An 18,829-nucleotide genomic window follows, 5' to 3' on the forward strand; every position below is an offset into this window, starting at 1 on the left:
TGGGAAGCATGCAGATCTGTAAGACATCAAACTGTAGCAGACTTTGCCCTGTAATGTCTGTCTCTCCCTGCCTTCCTCCTTCCCTCCTCAGGATTTTGTTAGTGCATTGGAGGACAGAACAACTTTCCTAATGTAAGTATAACTGTACTGTAAGAGGCTCCATTTCTTCCCCTCCCCCCCGGGGGGGAGTGAGCGAGGGGCTGTGTGGAACTTAGCTGATGGCTGGGCTTAAACCACAACAAATTATTAGTTACGAAATGTGTTTTGTGTCATAAATGATAATACAGAAGGAACGTGTTTCTTCTGTCTTCTGCCTTACTATTCATTGGTTTATTCTCCCTCACCCTTTAGTGTCAATGTAGCCTTCTGTAGTCAAACGAGTACTTTTCTGTGTAAACACCCAGGGGAAGGTATGGAGAAATTAGATTCTAAACTACCATGATGCTCAAAAATAAACAAAATGCATTTTTGCAACGACAAGGGCTCTTGAGGTGGTTCTGTTGCAAGGCAGTTTTGGTTTTATCAGAGCACAAAGCGGCTGGCACGGAGTGGGCGTCTGGCCCTGGCTGCACGCTGAGTTGTCTATTGCTTGTATGCAGGCCTGCCAATGTAGGAGTGTGAGCACAACAACACAACATGGGTATGATGCGCATGCGTGATGGGGTAGCAAATATTTTCTTTCCTGATGTGTTCTGTACCATAATAATTATATTCTCATTAATTTTTCTGTATAAAAAAACACAGGAACATATAGAATTGCTCTTCATGCTGCTTGAGGGAAATGACTCAACATCCATCAGTCCTTTATACCTACTTTAAAGTTGCCATTGGGAATGCCCTGACAAGGGAAGGCAAGACCACACAGTCTGAGGGCGGTTAGAGCCCTTGTGACAAAAAATGGCAGCTAGCCTTCATTCTATTTTCCTATGGTAACTAGCAGGGAAGGAGAGAGGCGTTGCTTTCTGCTTTGCATTTCTCCTCTGGGCAAGGGGGCAGACTCTCCACAGATCTGGAGGGGAAGGTTGAAGTGTTAGTAAGGATTACATGACTCCTTTTGGCTTCTGTCCTCCTTCAGACAGGTCTTCACAAGGACAGTGCAAGTGAATTTTCAGTTGCACAATTGTCATGGGCCTCACTAGGAATTAAAACTTCACTGACCTTGAGTTATTGCTGCTCGATTGTCTAGATGCTGCTGTTAGACACTAAAAAGACTAGAAAATAGTCTATTTTTCTCTGCACAGTAATCTGAAAGCCATTCAGGCCAAACCTAAAGTGAGCTGTGATTGCAAATGAACAAGCTGGTACTGCTGGGCTGTTCCTGGCAATACCAGTGCCAGTAGAGGCTGCCTGTGCTGACAAGATGGCTGGTGCCACACAGAGCTCTGTCTCAGTGCAGGGAAAGGGACAATGCGGAAACCCAGAGCTACTTCTGCACTAAAAGCTACCTTTTTTGCTGTTGATTTAACCCAGCACCCTATAAGGTCAGTAGAAAGTTAGGGCTTAGAGTAAGGTCTCCGTCACAGAGATGTGTCTCTTTGGTGTCTGGTTACTTTTAAATGCTGTGTTTCAGTAAATATAAGACAGCAGGAGCTTTGCTGAGAGTGGCAGTGCTGGTAGTGTCCTGTTGCGGGTTCCTTTGGCTGAAGCTCTGTGAAACAAGGTACTGCCATGCTTGCAGGGCTGCAGGGGCACGGAGGTGCGTCTCTCAGGATTGCAGTTTCTTGGCTGTGGAGCGTGGCTGACAGCCCTCCTCCAGCCAGCCTTTGAGGGGAACTGGTAATGACAATGGGCCCTGCCTTGAAAAATAGAACAATTGGCCTTTAAAAAGGGAGAGGGAAGATGTTGGGAAAGTATGTCCTAAGAGCGGATGAGCTGCTTTGGTTTTTCATTTCTGCAGTCCTTTGTGTAGAAGGAATTTGTCCAAAGCAGTGGGGTCTGTGGCTCTGCTCTCTTCACCCTCTGTGCCAGAGCCCTGCAGGGGATCCTCCTGGTTACAGACTGCGAAGACATACCTCTCTGCTATTAAACTAATTGATTGCAATTGCAAGTGTCTGCTATTGTCACACGGTTTCTTTTTATATGTGAGAAGACTAGACAGAGAAAAACATAAGAAGGGGAGAGAGAAAACCACAACATAAATAAGAACTATTGATCTTAATTTCTGTTTATTTTCGTATGCTTAGTGAAAGACACACTTATAGTGAAAATCACTATGAATGTAATCAGATGTTCCCTGTAGCAGGTTGAAGTAAGAAGATGTATTGATGTTATGCTTAGAGATAATTTGGAGCATTTGACAGTTGGTGTTTTAATGACTTCTGTTTACCTTTTAATTACTCTCATTGCTTTATTTTACCCCGTTACCCTATTTTCTTACTTCCTAAGGTTAGAAATAAAGGACTGTATTAGCTTCCCTTTTAAATTTTTAAGCTAGTATTTATCTCTGAATTTAAAAAAACACTGATAACCAGAGATAAAAATTTCACTGCAAAAAATTTTCCTTTAATTATCTTAGCAACTAGGAATAGTCTCAAATATGAGTACAGTGAGCCATGCTGAAGGAATGACAGCTGAGGAGAACTGTCACCGGCACTTCACATATACCTCATCTTCTTGCTGGCACCCATGAGCTGGATGGTGACTCTACTGCTTCAAAGTGTTGACAGAAATATGTGACTTTTTCAGATAAAGGCTGGCCAGTGGCCATGCCCTACTTGGAAAATGCCAGGAGTGGATGTTGCTCTCTAGGCAGGAAGTGACCCAGAAAACAGTGTCAGCTTTCAGAATCCCATTGCTTCTGGTATTTTTACTGAACAAGCACTGCTTCCTGGACACTTACAGGCATCAACTGAAGGCTAAGGTTCTGACTCCTGGATTCAGTTTAAATACAGAATATAATTGCATACAGGTTGCTTCATACAGGTTTTGGGATTTTTTTTGGTACATGTGATCTGAAGGTCATTAGGCAGACATGATCCTGAGAGTATAATATGAGAACCAGATAAGAAATATTTTCAGTTCATGTAATTTTTAATGAATTATTTAAAAAGAAAAAAATGACAAGCTTTTAAAAATAATACATGTTTGCGTGTGTACATTTCAGACAAATGGAAAATATTCTATGGGTTATGACTATATATGACTTCATAATATTTTAATTTTTTTAAGAGTCTTATAATTTAAATTCACATGAAGATTACATGTAATTTCTGTGTATATAAATTGACTTCCAACTACAGCAATTTAGAAAATCTGAGCATTTGTCTTTCGCCATTTTAGGAATATAGTTTATGCTATACGTTTGCCTAATGCAGAATTTCCGTGATCACAAAATTTTTTTTGCCAAATGGTATTTGCACATATTTCATGAAGTGAAACTTCATGATCACGATCACTTCATGATTTCATGAAGTGGTCTACAGCTTTCCAGAAACGAGGTCAAGCTCTGTAAATAGAGAATGTCAGGTAATTATTCAAATTCTTTTTTATACCACAAAAATAAGAAATTTGTTATGTAGTGGATGTTTTTCTGAGATTTCTGTGAAATCTCTAATAATGTTGCTTATCTGTTGTTTCACCTACAGGTACATTTATGTTCCGATGGGAGGATCTCAGTCCAGCCTGCTGGGAACGCTCTTTTCCACGGCCCTCGCTTTTGCCTTTGTAAGCTTCTGGCATGGAGGGCAGAGTTACCTGTGGTACTGGGGCGCACTTAATTGGCTTGGAGTAATTGTGGAAAATGGTGTCAAGAGGATACTTTCTATTTCGCTTATTCAAGAACTAATTGTAAGTTGAATCTCTTTGTTTCGTGTTCTTGTTTCCTGGCTCCATGCTCATCTGAAGTTCTTGGTTACTCGTTTGGCTTAATCTAGCTTAAAAGTTGTGCTTGACAGATAAAAGAGTTAGTGTTCCCTTACCCACCCTCCAGTATTCGAGGCAAACCATATAACTAGGAATTTGTGAAAGTATGAGCAAAGCAAACACTGAAATATGCATGGTCTTAAAAGCTTCCTCTGCAGTCCTAGAATAAGCAACTGCTTGTCAAATTGTATATGGCTGAACAGAAGCCAGTTTTAATATTTGTATTCTGATTTCACCCAGGATGACCTTAATATATTCATTTTCACTAAAATTAGGAGTGTTTATTTCTAACCATGTGTTTCCTGGACAAATGCGTGTGTAGCAGCTGCTTGCATCTGGGAACAAGCTTACACTGGGAAATCTTATGCCACTGAAGAGCCAAGTAAAGAAAATACTATTTTGCTTTTAAGATGTCTGATATTTTCACTTATACTTTTGACCTTCATGCTGTCATTTCCAAAGGAAAACTTCTTTGACATGCAATCATATGCAAAAAGCACTATTTTAATTTTGATGGTTGTTTTAGTCTGCAGGTTTGCTCACTATTAAATCCCAAATCTTCCAACAACTGGTTGTAAGAATAAATAATTCCTACGTCTTGCTTCCTTAGTAGTGATAAGCACACAGGATTTGTACTCCTATATAATGTGGTGGTGGTGGTGACTCACTCTGCAGCCTGATGAAGTCCTGAAGCTTAAGTAATTACGCTTTTTCTCCATCCCACCCATCTCAGTTGTGGCATCCCATGTGTGGCAACTGATAGAGCTAAGTAATTTAGTAGCCAATAACAGCCAGTGTTACCTTGTATCATCCAAGTGTCCATCACTGCAGATTCAGTGACAGTCTGGAAGCAGCCTTTTTCCATCCTAGAGAATGAATTTATCAGATCCATTAATCCTCCCTCTAGGGTAAAACCGAACTTCACCATCTGACCAGCTGCATACATTTGTCGCTGGACTGGAAGACAACATAGTTTTTTAGGCATCCAGCTGGATGAGGAAATATAAATGTAGGGGCTTTTTGTACTTTATGTCACTGTATTAGAAATTTTTAAAAGAACTTTTAGGAATTAAGTGCTTAAATACTGTAGAAATTATAAGGACATGGCATTATGAAGGGGGTTATATGTGTTGGATTAATTTCTACCACACAGTTCTCATTATAGTTAACTGATGCTGGCGGTAGGGTTCTCCCTAACAACGAACCAAGTGCATTTTACCTTTTTCCTCGTCTTTGTTTTCATCCAGTGTTTTAAAATACCTATCCAATGTCTTTCATAGCTCCCTTGTTTTCTATTTCTGTTTTGAAACGTGGCTGTAAACCTTCCTTAGAAGACAATTTCACATCTTTCCCTGATACATTTCTGAAGCCAACATTTTTAACAGGAATAGTTTTGGCATCTGAATTAGTGCATTAGGCAGATCTTGCTGCATTTGGTTATGGCTGAGTCATACTTTGCCTTGTGCCTTGAAGGGTTCTCTGCAACGTGAGCTACAGTCTTTGCAAACTACCCCTCAGTCTCATAACAAACTCCCATTTTTTTCTTGAATGCTGAGACTGGGGAGCAGATGAATAGTTGGACTTTGACCCTTCCTTATTAAGGGTTGGAGTGATGTGTCATTCTCTAAGAAGTATCACTTACATTTAAAATGAACTGCAAATTCCTTAATGCCCTGTATAAATTTCCTTTTTTCCCCTTGCAATCTGGCTTTTGGAAGAATTCCCATAATCCTGTCTCAGCGAGAGGCGTACTGTAAGCCTAATCACTGTGGCATTGAGAACCCTGTTCTGGGTGATGGGTTTTTCACTTAAATTTAATCTGTTGACAAGCTGGAATCCTTTGCATTCTTGTGCTTCACTCACTTGCTGTGTTGGCTCTTGAAGGCTATTTTTGAAAAGGAAAGTTTATTTTTGTCCTCAGAATAACAGATGAGTTTCTGGAAAAAATACTAAGCACAGGTTTATGCTTTTTTTAACCCATTCTATTTACCAAACCTCCTCATATATTGTTAAAGTTGAGTTACATAATTCAGTTGAGCAGAAGGTGTTTAATTAGTAAAATATTAAAAAAATTCTGAAGAATAAGTTGAATTTTAATTCTGCTCTGGTTTTAAAATAGAATTGATCACAATGAATAACAAGAATTATATCAAAACGGCTTCCCTTTTTTTCCTCACTCTATTTTCTCAATTCTCTTACAAAAGAAAGATTTAGAAATCTAAATAAAGCACAGTTGAGTCTCGTCCTTCACTGAATCCTTGGGCTGACTAAGAATATATATAAAAAGAATTGGACCCTATATTTATGCAGATTTTATGGTATTTTAAATCTCAGCACTTGAAACCTAGTGTGGTATGGGTAAATAACACTTCTGTAGCAGTCTGACAAGTTTTAAATGTCATTTCAGGCATATTGAACTAGAATGAACAGAGAAGCATGGGCATTATTTGTGATAAGTAAAATCAGCATATAAACAAATATTTACTGAAAATGGTAAATTTCCTGACCCAAGAAATTGGATCTGAAACTTTTCATTTGTACTCATTGCAAACCAGTGCCTGGCTTCCTGATTTCAGCTCTAAAAGAGCTGATGCTCCTTCTCATGTACTTTTCAGCTTACACTGCTCTGAACTTTCATTGTGTTGTAAGAAGTTGTGTCCTTTTTCCCCCTAGAGATTACTTGTTAGATATCAGTAAATAGAACTGAATTAAGTAGTATTACCTTTTCATTAAAACACTGTATGTAAAATAACAATAAATGCTATGCGTCATAAACTAGGGCATATCTAGGAACTTTATATTAAACTAGAGAAGTTTCATTGTGTTTTTATCAGGTTGTTTTTTGTTTTTGTTTTCTAATTATGTTTTCAGGAGATATTTAGACCTGTACTGAGCAAAGTAGTGCTTTGTTTCACTGATTCTATATTAATTTCTTACAGATGAACAGTGACGCCAGGAGTAACTCCAGTGTCAGATTTCTGGAAGAAAATGCTAATGGCTATCATTCTTCCAGTGATTTAAATTTTTTCCTTCTCCTTTTTCCTTAAGGAAAACAAGATACAGATCTATACAAGAAATTAGATCTTGGTATAAAGATAGATCTAGAATGATTTAAACCTTAGAATAGCTGACAACATCTTTAAATCAATGGATTTTTTTTTTAAAAATATTTGGAAATCATCCAAAAGATGTAGCAAAGGCGGTGAAGTTGCCAGATTGTTAAAATTAATGTTTTAATCTCAATTGAAACAGCAACAGTTATCATCTTAGTTCTTTCGTAAAGTGAAAACATGTCATTCAGTCCAGTAAGAATTTCTTAAATTGAGACATAAACATCTCTTCTAAAAATCATGCTGTGAACGGTGCTATGATGATTTCCTAGTTTAAGACCTTAAGTCTAGCTTTATTTAGTAAGAAACTAAATACATGATAAACAATTCAATTTGAGAAACCAACTAATTTTAAGCATGGTTTATTTTAAAGTAATTTGTACTATCCTTGTAAGTGTTTTGGTTTTTTAAAGTATAAATACTTTGATTTCTACATTTTAATTTATGGCTGTTCAAGGTGCTCCGATTAAGTCTGTTTCAGTATACTGTAACTGCCTTCCCAACCCCCCTTTGCAAAAGGGGAAATATTTCATATGACGTCCATGTTTTTGGTTAGTGTGTTAAATTTTTTTCCCCAGAAGAATGAACCTCCTACATTTGTCTCTATAGTTAAAATAACACCATTGTTTTGGGTACCAGAGATGTGTTCAATAACAGCTGGCATCCTCAGCTTTGCAGAGAAGAGAATTTTAGACATCTTTCAGTAAGTTGGGTGTGGTGAGGGGCTTTTGTCCTGTTTTTTCCCCTCTGTTTAATTTTGTTTGCCCTGTTTCTTCTGCCAGGTGCATTAAAATTTCTAGTTATTCATAATGAGTTATGCACTATGCAGTGATCCTGCAGGCTGCTGGTATGGAGCATGGAAAGGTACTGAAAGGTGACCCTGACCTCTGGGCTGTGGTTCGACAGGGAATTAAGCTGATCTAACAGCTCACTGTTATTGAAGGGGGAAAGGTTTGATTTCCCTTTCCTCCCTTCCTTGCAGTCTTACCACTTCTTCCTCCACACACCTTCCTGTTGGAATCTTTGCTGAGCTGACCTAGCTCTTTACTCCAGCAGAAAGCTTTACTTCCTCTGGTTATTTTATTGCTAGATGATTTGTCTCACTGAGAGGAATCTGAAAAGCACCCAGAGCAGTACAATGTAAAGAGGCAAAAGCCAAGGAAAGAAAGAGGAGGAGCTTGACTACTTGGAACCTCCCCCTTGCACACGTACATGAGCAGTACGGGGTAGTAGGCTGAGTCTCTGTATTTGAAGTCAGTGGGACAAAGTAGCCAATTGGATTCTGCTGCAGTAATTACTCAGCCCTGTTGTAGGGCTCAAATTCAGCCTAAAGATTCTTGTGAATTTCACAGCCATATCCTATGTACACGGAGCAAATGTCTCCTTTAATGACAGAATTTCTTTCTGCAAGTGTAACTCATTTTAAACTGCCATGAGATAACTCTAAAGCTTCCTTCTGCAGCTGACTGAGGCAAGATCTGACCAAACACATTAGGAGCTCATTCAAAGGAAGTATGTTTGTTGACCACCTTGCAAGATTAGATCTTTAATAAGATCTCTGTAATAAATAAAGACCCTTCTCAGCTGTTCTTCAGCACACGCTACACTTTGATCTTTATTTTGCTTCATTTGGTGGAGAGAGTATTTATATCACTGGTTTACTAATGTCAAGCCTGTCTGGCCTTTTCTTTTTTGCTAATAGTTTTGTGTAATTCATATGTATTTTTGATGCAACATGGTGATTCAATTAAGTGGCAAGCATTGCCAATTATACTTTGCTCATAACCTTTTTATGTGCTTGCTGTAGACTTGTGTTGGGTTTGTCACTTTATGAGAATCTATAAGAATATAAGATGGGGTAGTTGAACAAAGTCCCTTAATCAGACTCTTATTCTCTAGTGCAGAATTGATTTTTGAGATATAAGTATCCCCATAATGTAAAAACCCAGACCAGTGGATCAGGCTTGCCCCACCCCCACCTCAACCTTGAGTTCAGCCTTATCATTGCTCCAACCAATCTCTACTATCAAGTAGATGTACTCTGACTCGAAATCAATGGAAACTCCTTTCCCTAGGTGTGAACATTAGTTATCACAAGTCTGCCCTGGCTAGTCTTTGTGTATGGTACCTAGAAGCAGCAAGCTGAGTTATCAAGGTGCAGTTTTGTACTGAGCTGATGAATGAGCATCAAAGGTGAATATGGACTGGCTGATGCATCCTAAGTTTCTTCCACTGACTTTTAGCTTTGCCAACAATAATTCTGAGTTGAGTAATTCTTGCCACACTTCTGCTTTTGCTTGATTTTACTTTTTTCTCTCTTCTCCACCATCTTGTTGTAAGGGTTCATTTCTCTTTACAGAAGTGGATCCCAAAACATTTTGAGAGCCCTGCTAAAAATGCACACACACAGATACACACTTGCACTCTGACTCTGGTTTTCTTTACTGAGGGAACTTCTTGTCTCAGACTCAGTAACAAAGACTGAAAATCTAGCAAGTGTTGTTTTCTGTGAGGGACAAGCATATGCGATATGATACAGGCTTTTATATGGTGAATGACAAAAGTGGATGCAGTAAGATTTCAGAGACAACATTCAATAATTTCCTACCTTTTGAGTACAAGCAACCGTGTTTTTTAATATTTTTTTTTCAAATCTGTGCAAGAAATATTATTTTTTATGTCAGCAGTGGAGAAACTGTTGTGATTTTCCATCTGTCTTTATCCAGATAAGTGCTGCTCTGCTTCAGACCACAGTGTCAGCTGGGAAGCCCCTTGCATAGCTGTGCAGTTGTCATAACAAAAAGTTGTTTCTCCCACCTACCAGCACTATTTACTTCCTCTTCTGTTTTGGAGACATCAGGCAGTTTTCTGGTGCTCGGGCCATAATGCAGTTTGAAAAGGAAGTAAGTCATGCTACAGGGTGAAAACAAGGCAGAGTGATGCTGGTTATGCACTTCTTTGTTATTGTTACACGGATACAGCATCCCTCTGTTGTTCACCTCAAAAATTAGTCTAGACAGTAGATGTCAGCAGTTACAGAAATACAAATTAAAGTACTGAGGAGCGGTCACACTCTTGTCTTTCTGCTGTGCCTTGAGCTACAGAAACTTGCCACAGGGAAAGTGAGGTCTATATTTGCTGAGAGTGTTTATCAGATGTCTCCGTGGGGTTTATTACTGTGTATTATTTATTTGTTAACAGTTTCACAGTGGCAGTGTGGGAGGGCCCTAAGGGCAGGACCAAATTGCAGCACTAATGGTGGGTGAAGTCAGATCCTTTCCCAATTTGATTACATTTATAAGGTAAAAACTTTAAAATGTGAATGAGGCAACTGGGAGAACCAGAATGGGCAGAATGGGAACCAGAAGAACAAAAATAAGAATGCCAGGGACCCAGAGATAGAGAAGAGTGCATGGCTTTCTCAACCTGTCCTCCTTGGTGAGAGCTGAGACATGTTTATAGGAGTGTGTACGCTGCCATTACTTGGTTAAATACCGTGCTTTAAACATAAAATGGAAAAGGGGATGGTGCATTTCAATGCTGTTCATTTTGCACTTTTCACAAGCTGCTACTTTTAAAAATGTTTGGGCAGGTTCTTTGAGGGTGAAGAGTAAGTGTAGGAGCAAGTACAGAAATTTACTTCTGTGTATGTCAAACTTTCACACGTGCATCTGTAAGTGTAGTGCATACATATGAGCTGGTAGGAGGCTTTCTTCAAACAGAAGGGGGGGGTCGGCTCTTTGCTGAGAGATGCTTTAAATGTAGATCTTTTGGAAAATCTAAAAATGAACTGGTGCTGGTGCAAGACAGCGTTTTGTTGGGTGTATGTTTAGTAAGGCATCAATAGAGAAGATGAGTATCTTCTCAAATACTGTATATAGCATTTATTCCTAAATTCAGAAGCAAGTCCTATTTGTGAAAATAGATCTTAACTGACAGCTGCTTGATTTTAATTGTGCGGTCTCTTTTTATAGGAGTGATGTAGGGAATTACTGGTCATTTGCATCATCCTGTCCCTTGGAACAATATTGTCAGTTCCCGCCTTCATGTGTGAACCTTCCAGGAGCTAATTTTTACCTTTGCTTTGGAAGGAAAATATATACCTTGAAAAGAAACAGGAGATGACCTCAGGCCAGAGTTCAGCTTGAGGCCAAGGGAGGGAACAACTGCAAGCGAAATAAAATGACAGAAAATAAAGCAAAATAAGGTAAAGGGGACTGGTTCTGGGTTAGAGCTAGAGGAAGAACAGAGCAAACAGCAATGATTGCTATGATTACTGAAGGGTACAGTATATGTTGACAGCAAATGAAATTTATTCTTCCATTTGGTATGGCAGTTGTTGAAGGATAAGATTTGGTAGCACAACTTGTTCACTTTCCACTTGCAGGATTGTTCCTTATCTAGTTACTGTTATAGCTCTGGGGATTCCGCAGTTTCTTTGGGATTATTTAATAAATAGATATTTTGCATGTGTATTCAAACGGAATTCTTTATTTTTGTTGCTTTTCTGTTCTCTGGTACATTCTCTACTCTTATGCTATCCAATATCTGCCTCAGCTTCAGAATGCAGGAGTAGGTGTTATATTGACGTGTGGTGGATTGACCCTGGCTGGATACCAGGTGCCCACCAAAGCCATTCTGTCACTCCCCCTCCTCAGCTGGACAGGGGAGAGAAAATATAACAAAAAGCTTGTGGGTTGAGATAAGGAGAAGGAGAGGTCATTCACCAATTACCATTGTGGGCATAACAGACTCAATTTGGGGAAATTAGCTTAATTAATTACCAGTCAAATCAGAGTAGGGTAATGAGAAATAAAACCAAATCCTAAAAACACCTTCCCCCCACCACTCCCTACTTCCTGGGCTCATCTTCACTCCCAATTTCTCTCCTTCCTCCCCCACAGCAGCACAGGGAGATGGGGAAATGGGGGTTGCAGTCAGTTCATCACATGTTGTCTCTGCTGCTCCTTCTTCCTCATGGGGAAGACTCTTCACACTCTTCCCCTGCTCCAATGTGAGTCCTTCCCACAGGCTGCAGTTCTTCATGAACTGCTCTAGTGAGGGTGCGTTCTGTGGGATGCAGTCCTTCAGGAACAGGCTTCTCTGGTGTGGCTCCCTTCCATGGGGTCACAAGTCCTGCCAGCAAACATGCTCCAGCGTGGGCTCCTCTCTCCACGGGTCCTGCCAGCAGCCTGCTCCAGCACAGGCTTCCCACAGGGTCACAGCCTCTTTCTGGCACATCCACCTGCCCTGGCATGGGGTCCTCCATGGGCTGCAGGTGGATATCTGCTCTACCATGGACCTCCATGGCCTGCCCGGGGACAGCCTGCCTCACCATGGTCTTCACCACGGGCTGCAGGGCAATCTCTGCTCCAGCACCTGGAAAACTTCCTCCCCCTCCTTCTCCACTGCCTTTGGTGTCTGCAGAGGTGCTTCTCTCACGTATTCTCACTCCTCTCTCTGGCTGCAGTTGCACAGGGTTGTTTCTTTTTTTCCCAGCCACCTCACCCCCACCTCCAGGATAAATGTTACCCCAGAGGTGCTGCCACTCTCTCTGATGGGCTTGGCCTTGGCCATGACCAGTGGGCCCATTTTGGAGCTGGCTGGCATTGGCTCTGTTGGACATGGGGGAAGCTTCTAGGAGCTTCTCACAGAAGCCACCCTTGTAGCCCCCTTAGTACCAAAACCTTGCCAGGCAAACCAAATACAACGTCAGCCTCTCATCAGCTGCCTTTCCCTTGCTCCTGCTGCTCTTCGAGCCTAACTTCTACCATCCCTAATGAGCACCTGTAGTCTCTCCCTTTGTTTCTGCAGTCTCCCAAACACACTTTTGTCAGTATTACCCATTAACAATGTGTATTAACAAACATTTTAGAAGTTGCCTCACTGCTTGGACCCAACCCGTCTTCATTTCTACTGCTCACTTTAAAAATTGAATAAGTTGACATGCTGTTTGGCAGAGCTTTGTCACAATTTTCTGCCTTTCCTCCGTCCCATCTGCTCCCCCAGCTGCTCAGTCACACCCTGCCCTCCATTTTCAGTGCACCTAACTGCAGATAGATAAAATAGCTGGTAACTGTTAGTCAGGATGTGTTGCTTCCCTTCCCACCATCCCATATGCTCCTCGCTCTCTTTTAGCTTTTCACCCATGCTCTTGTTTTTTTGCTGTCCCATTATTTTTGGCAAAAGGCTGCATTGCAGATGACCCAGATCCAGGAGATGCATTGAGGTGTTTGCTTTTGTGGTAATGGGGTGATTACCGGGGTTCAGGGATAGACATTGACGAGTTGGCCTGTCATTTATCTAAGAACATTTTCTAAAAGAAAGTGCTTAGGAGTGCTTGTAAGATTAATTGGGTGGTCTCTGTTGTTTCTGTAGAGAAGTAAATAAATTTGGCCTTACTCTTCAGCTGTCATGCAATGGGGGATGAAACCCAAAGTTCAGATCCTTAAATTGGACCGGTAAAAGGAATTCCAGTAAGCAATTTGAGGTTTTTTCCAAACATTTTCCTGATACACATAATGGTACCACCTGTGCCCCTCCTGTACTGCAGCAACTTTACCCACAAACTTTTTACCCATCCATCCTCTCCCCTCAAAACTCCTTGCAAACCCTATGTAACAGACCATTGCGAAGAATGTTTTATTTAGTTTTTGTGATGTAAAGATAAGTCAACATTACATTAGCTTTTAAGCGTTGCTTCTATAGTAAAAACCTTCAGGAAATTGAAAGGATGGAGCTTTAATAACTGTAGAAAGCATACTTATTCCCTCTCATACACTAGTAGAGGCAGCGAAAGATAATGCAGGACTAGGTATTATATTCATGGTAGTTAATTTGCCTGATTTCTTCAACACAACAAATAGTGCAGTTTATGTATCTTATTTTAAAATTATTATGGATAAGTTGGCTGATAGGTTTAAGTGGGAGAGGATGAAATCTGTGGAACAGGTAGTAATTACATATTACACGTTTAGACAACTCTTCTAAAAATTGTAGTAGATTATTTTGACCCTTTGAAAAATCAAAGGCAGATGAAAATAGAATAATGTAATCTGTAGTGTTGCAGTTTGTAGTATCAAGCACATGTTTCATGTCACTCTGGCCATAGTATCTGACAGTCTTACGCCACAATGCATATGTTCCCATGAGAAATATTCAACTGCTTCTCCAGTTTTACCATACGCTCTTATTTTGCCATGTGCTTGGATTATCAAGTCTCTGAAAGGGTAGTTCAAAAAGAAACAAATGTTGTGAATCTCTGTTTTAGTCCATGAAGATGGACGCTTGTTTGCAGCAAATTTAATTCCTTTATGTGGGACTTGTTAAAGTATTTTTAGTATGAGCAAGCTTGATAATGTTGCTGACTTTATGTAGAAGGTTTTTTTAATCTGTCCCAGAGCAGCTATATAAATGTGTTGTGAATGCAGCACACATAGATATTTTCCATCTTCAGAGCACTTGCCAAGGAGTTACCAGATAATGTCTGTCAGGGGAAGCTTCTTGCCACATGTGACCCTGCCATCAGGCTGGGTTTGCAGTTTGGTGGAAAACATGCACCCTAGTTCCCAAGCCCTCTCTGAAACAGCATGATGTATGTGACCTGCTCCCAGAACAAGCTACTGCAAATGGATTCAGCAGCCCTCTGAATAATGAGCATTTGGGACATGCCAAATCACCATGGTGCCACCACTGTTGCTAGAAAAAGTTGAAGAATGGTTGCTGTAGGAAGAGGTAGGATTGGGTCCCTGATAAAATACTGGGGAATATATTTATGTAAAAGACGACTTCAGCATGACATTTTGTATAGACCTGCATAGTTTTGACTGCTCTACAGAATTTGGTCTTGGGTGTCTCCTCAATTTCCACATGGAAGGGTGGATGACTTATTCTGATCAGTGTTCCCCAAAGTATTTTCTCTGTTGTTGGCTAGCTAGGAAGTATAAATACATTTAGAAAAACACTTCTGAACCCTCAATTTAATGTCACTATGCCATTCAGTAATATCATTATACACAGTCCTGAAAATCAATAGAAGTGCAAATTTATTGATGATTAGCATTAACTCACCTTAGAGAGAAGTTCTTTTACGTGATGCTCTGCTGTCTGAAGCCACTTCCCCTGCCGTGCTAGTTTGTTTCGCACTCATAGTGGTGTAATTACCTTGTAAAGCAAATGAGATTAGTATTTTCTCTCATGTTCTTCAAAATTCCACCATGTTCTTTAACTTGACTCAATTCTAACCTAAATGATCTATTCTGATGTGTGTTATCCTTCATAAGCTATCTTTTTCAAGAAACAACCATTGTACAAGCTTCCTATTGCTAGCCTGGTTTTCACTTTCAGGCTAAATGTGACATGCATGCAGAGCTGGAAGTGGAGTTAGGAATAGCAATAGGAATGTTTGGACTGGGCAAAGCCTTCTCACACCTGTCTTCTTCCACCCCTCTCAAACACATACACAGATTTACTTTTCAAGGTACCCCACTACATGATATTTTTGTAAGATGACTGAGAAGGCCTAGTTGAGAGACATCTGATGGTAGCCAATTTTGTTAGATCCAACAAGGTGCAGAGAGGTTTTTCCCAACATCTGGCAAAAATGTCATTTACAGCAGGAATTGGATTGGAATAATAACCCAAACTCCATTCAGTTCCAGGAAAGTTGGCCTGAGGCAACCTTTGTAAGTCGCCTCCTATGTCATGCCACATGCCTTTGGACTGAACTTGACAATACATCTACTTTTTTGTGTGGTTTAAATGTCCGTTTATTTCACAGTGTGTGGGGAGGTGGGGGTGGGGGTGATTACTAAAAGTAAAGTATGATGAAGTATTGATGCAAGATTAGAAAGATGGCGCACTATGGAAGGAAGCAAATACAAGGGTTTCAGTCAGGCAGCCACAGCTTCACTGTCATTGTAACACTAGGTGCTCTTTCACCACTCTATCTTCTGACTGTACTTCCAACAGGAAAAGAGGAGAGAGAAAGAGATGGCAGTAAAATCCAGAGAAACACCACAAATCCATACCAGCTGCTTGTGTTGTTGCAATGGAACACACTGTTAAAAGCATTAAACAGCATAATGAAGAATTGTAGGTGTGGAGGGTTTTTTAATTTTGTCTGCTTTGGTGAAAGCAACTTGCTGTATATTTGGAAAAATCTATATGCTGATAGATATTTAGATCACAAATGTTATGGATTATCTAGACCAGCCTCCTGCCTTTTTCATGGGTAAATTAATGCTTCCAGTGTATTAATTTGGGCACAATTGCTCCTCAGGTACATTCATAGTTAGCTTTTTCTAGATGACATGAGATGTTTAAAGAACAGGTTCTTTTTTTACCTTCGTTGCAGCTGGGTAAAAGCTGCATTGACATCAAAGACTCTCAGAAAAACGTATACTGCTTTTTGGATCAATGCCTAGCAAAGTTAATGGAAATTAGCTACAGCAAAAGCCAGAAAGGATTCAGTGTTTGTCTAAATGGTTTCTGTCTTAAATTGCTACCTCATACCTTATAAGTGACCAATGGCTTTTATGGTCAGTACTAAAGTTAACTTGTATTGTTTAACATAGATCACTTTTGTAGAGAGTGATGTATTATATGTGCAGTTTTATTTTTTAGTAACTGTATTAATTTTTTTTTTAAAAGTGGCAGAGCTTTTTTAGCTGTTCATGTTGTTTGTCTTAGTTGTACTGCTCTGGGTTGCAAAACAGTGCTTTGGTGGAAAATGCAGTTGAACACCAGCTGTCTGATGGGTTGTCCATCTAACTCTTTCTACAGATTTACCGGAAGATTGTTTTCCCTTTCCTAATTAAAACTATTCCTCTATAGAGTTGACAGATAAGTTTGATAGAAAAAGGGAGAGTGAAAGGTAGATCTGGTGATATGCTGTGCTCTATAGATAAGCTACAGCTCAATCAGAATTAATTAGCAGGGTGTAAGAAGAGAGTAAGTTTGGTGACTCTTAACACAAAAGGTCAAGCCAGCATGATCATAACTGCTCCTTATGTAAACTTGGTTGTTAACATGGATTTAACAGTAAGATTTCTAACATTTTCTCTGTGTGCATACATTTATGCATTCTGAAAAGGCATATGTTTTTCATGTATGGGACCGTGCATTCATACTGTGCATTTCAGGAGGAGACAAACTTTAGGTATCCTCTAGCTGTGTGTGAACTGAAGAAGAATGTTTTGGAAGTCCAAGTACTAGAAAGGGAGAAAGTTATTTCACTAAGTAACCATTGGTGTCTGTGAATATTTATATAATTATCTTATATTCTCTACCCTTCTCCTTTGATACCCTAGTTTTCATCGAGAATTTTCAGAGAAAAATCTATCTCTTTTCATATATGAACATTTTTCATAGCATTGTATGGAAGATTGACTATTGCTGTACTGTGCATACAGCCTGATACAGAGTACTTTTCCTTGAAGCTTATCTATCCCCATTTCTGCGCTGACTCAGACTGACTCATACACTAGATATAGTTCTGACTGGGGCTAACATTCAATTTACCGGAGATCTGCTTTGCAGTAATATGTTAAAATTGTATTTTTACGCTTGTAACTGTCATTTATTTGAAGATTTGTCCCTTTATAATCTAGCAGTTGAAACATTTGTTTTGATGCTTACAAAACTAGCAATTTAATTGTCTAGGAATGTATTTTTAGGTCTGTTTTGAGCATATGTTTATGTTGTTTCAGGTATCTGAGCATGAATTTTGGTCTAGCTTCAGCTATTAAAGATTAATTACTGCTCTCTTTTTTTTTTTTTGATGTTGCAGTCACAAGACTTTGTTTTCTGCAACATCAATGTTTATGATGTGAAGGCTGAGCAGCTTCTGATACTTTCCTTAGCTCCCATGGCCTGGTGGATGCTCATCTCTTCGCATGAAATATTCAGTCTTTTGCAGATTCAGGCGCTATGCTAAGGCGCTTTCAGCCTGGGGTCATGATGAGCAAGATATTTTTCTGTATGCAGTAACGAGACAGTATTTCCTTGTGATGTGCTATAATGCTCTTTAAAATTTGTTCTAACAACTGAATATTGGAGGAAGTTAAACTTTCTCATCCTTCTTTCACCATCTTCTTGCAGTCTCTGTGGTGCACTCACACCTCAGTTGATAATGCAAAATATAGGTTCACAAAAATGTGAAGTAGTGTATGGTGGAGAGAGACCTACTTTATTTGTGTCATTAAAACAACAGTACCAAAAACTTTACAACAGATATTTACACTTCTTGAACACTGAAAAATATTTTGGAATTGCATGCATATTTAAATCTTTTTTTTTATATACGAAAGTATCTGTTTGTTAAGACTCATTGCAATAACCAGTTCTGATCTGACTCTAGAATCTTTCAGTGAAGTCTTATTAATCAAAGCATTACTAACTTACAAAGTTGTTGGATGCTGTTGTTTTGCACTGAAGTGCTTTGCTCCATGTTGGAACCTTTTGGATAGTATTACCCACCCCAGAAGCATGTTGTTATGTCCATCAGCAAAAATTCATCATGGAGTACATTTAATAAGAAAATAATTAAGACATAGAATGTGTAGACCTGTGTCCAGTTCTGGGCTCCCCACTACAAGACAGACCATGGACATGCTGGAGTGAGTCCAGCAAAGGGCCACAAAGATGGTGAAGGGACTGATGCATAGGAGGAGAGCCTGAGAGAGCTGGGACTGTTCAACCTGGAGAAGAGAGGGCTCAGGGGGGATCTTAGCCACGTGTATAAATACCTAATTGTAGGGGGGAAGAAGTAAAAGCCAGACTCTTCTAAGTGGTATTTAGTGACAATACAAAAAGCAAGAGGCACAATCTGAAATGCAAGAAACTCCATTTAAACATAA

At 39.7% G+C, this 18,829-nt stretch overlaps 1 protein-coding gene across 1 annotated transcript in view; it reads left to right on the forward strand.

Annotated features, from left to right (window-relative positions):
* HHAT (hedgehog acyltransferase) overlaps positions 1-18,829 on the forward strand; it is a 162,159-nt gene that overhangs the window by 74,845 nt on the left and 68,485 nt on the right. The window contains exon 10 of the mRNA XM_064446166.1: positions 3,585-3,786. Coding sequence (XP_064302236.1) covers positions 3,585-3,786 — 202 coding nt within the window. The remainder of the gene's footprint in view (positions 1-3,584; positions 3,787-18,829) is intronic.

Source organism: Phalacrocorax carbo, chromosome 3 (assembly GCF_963921805.1).
Source record: "Phalacrocorax carbo chromosome 3, bPhaCar2.1, whole genome shotgun sequence".
In the NCBI taxonomy this organism is placed as follows: domain Eukaryota; kingdom Metazoa; phylum Chordata; class Aves; order Suliformes; family Phalacrocoracidae; genus Phalacrocorax; species Phalacrocorax carbo.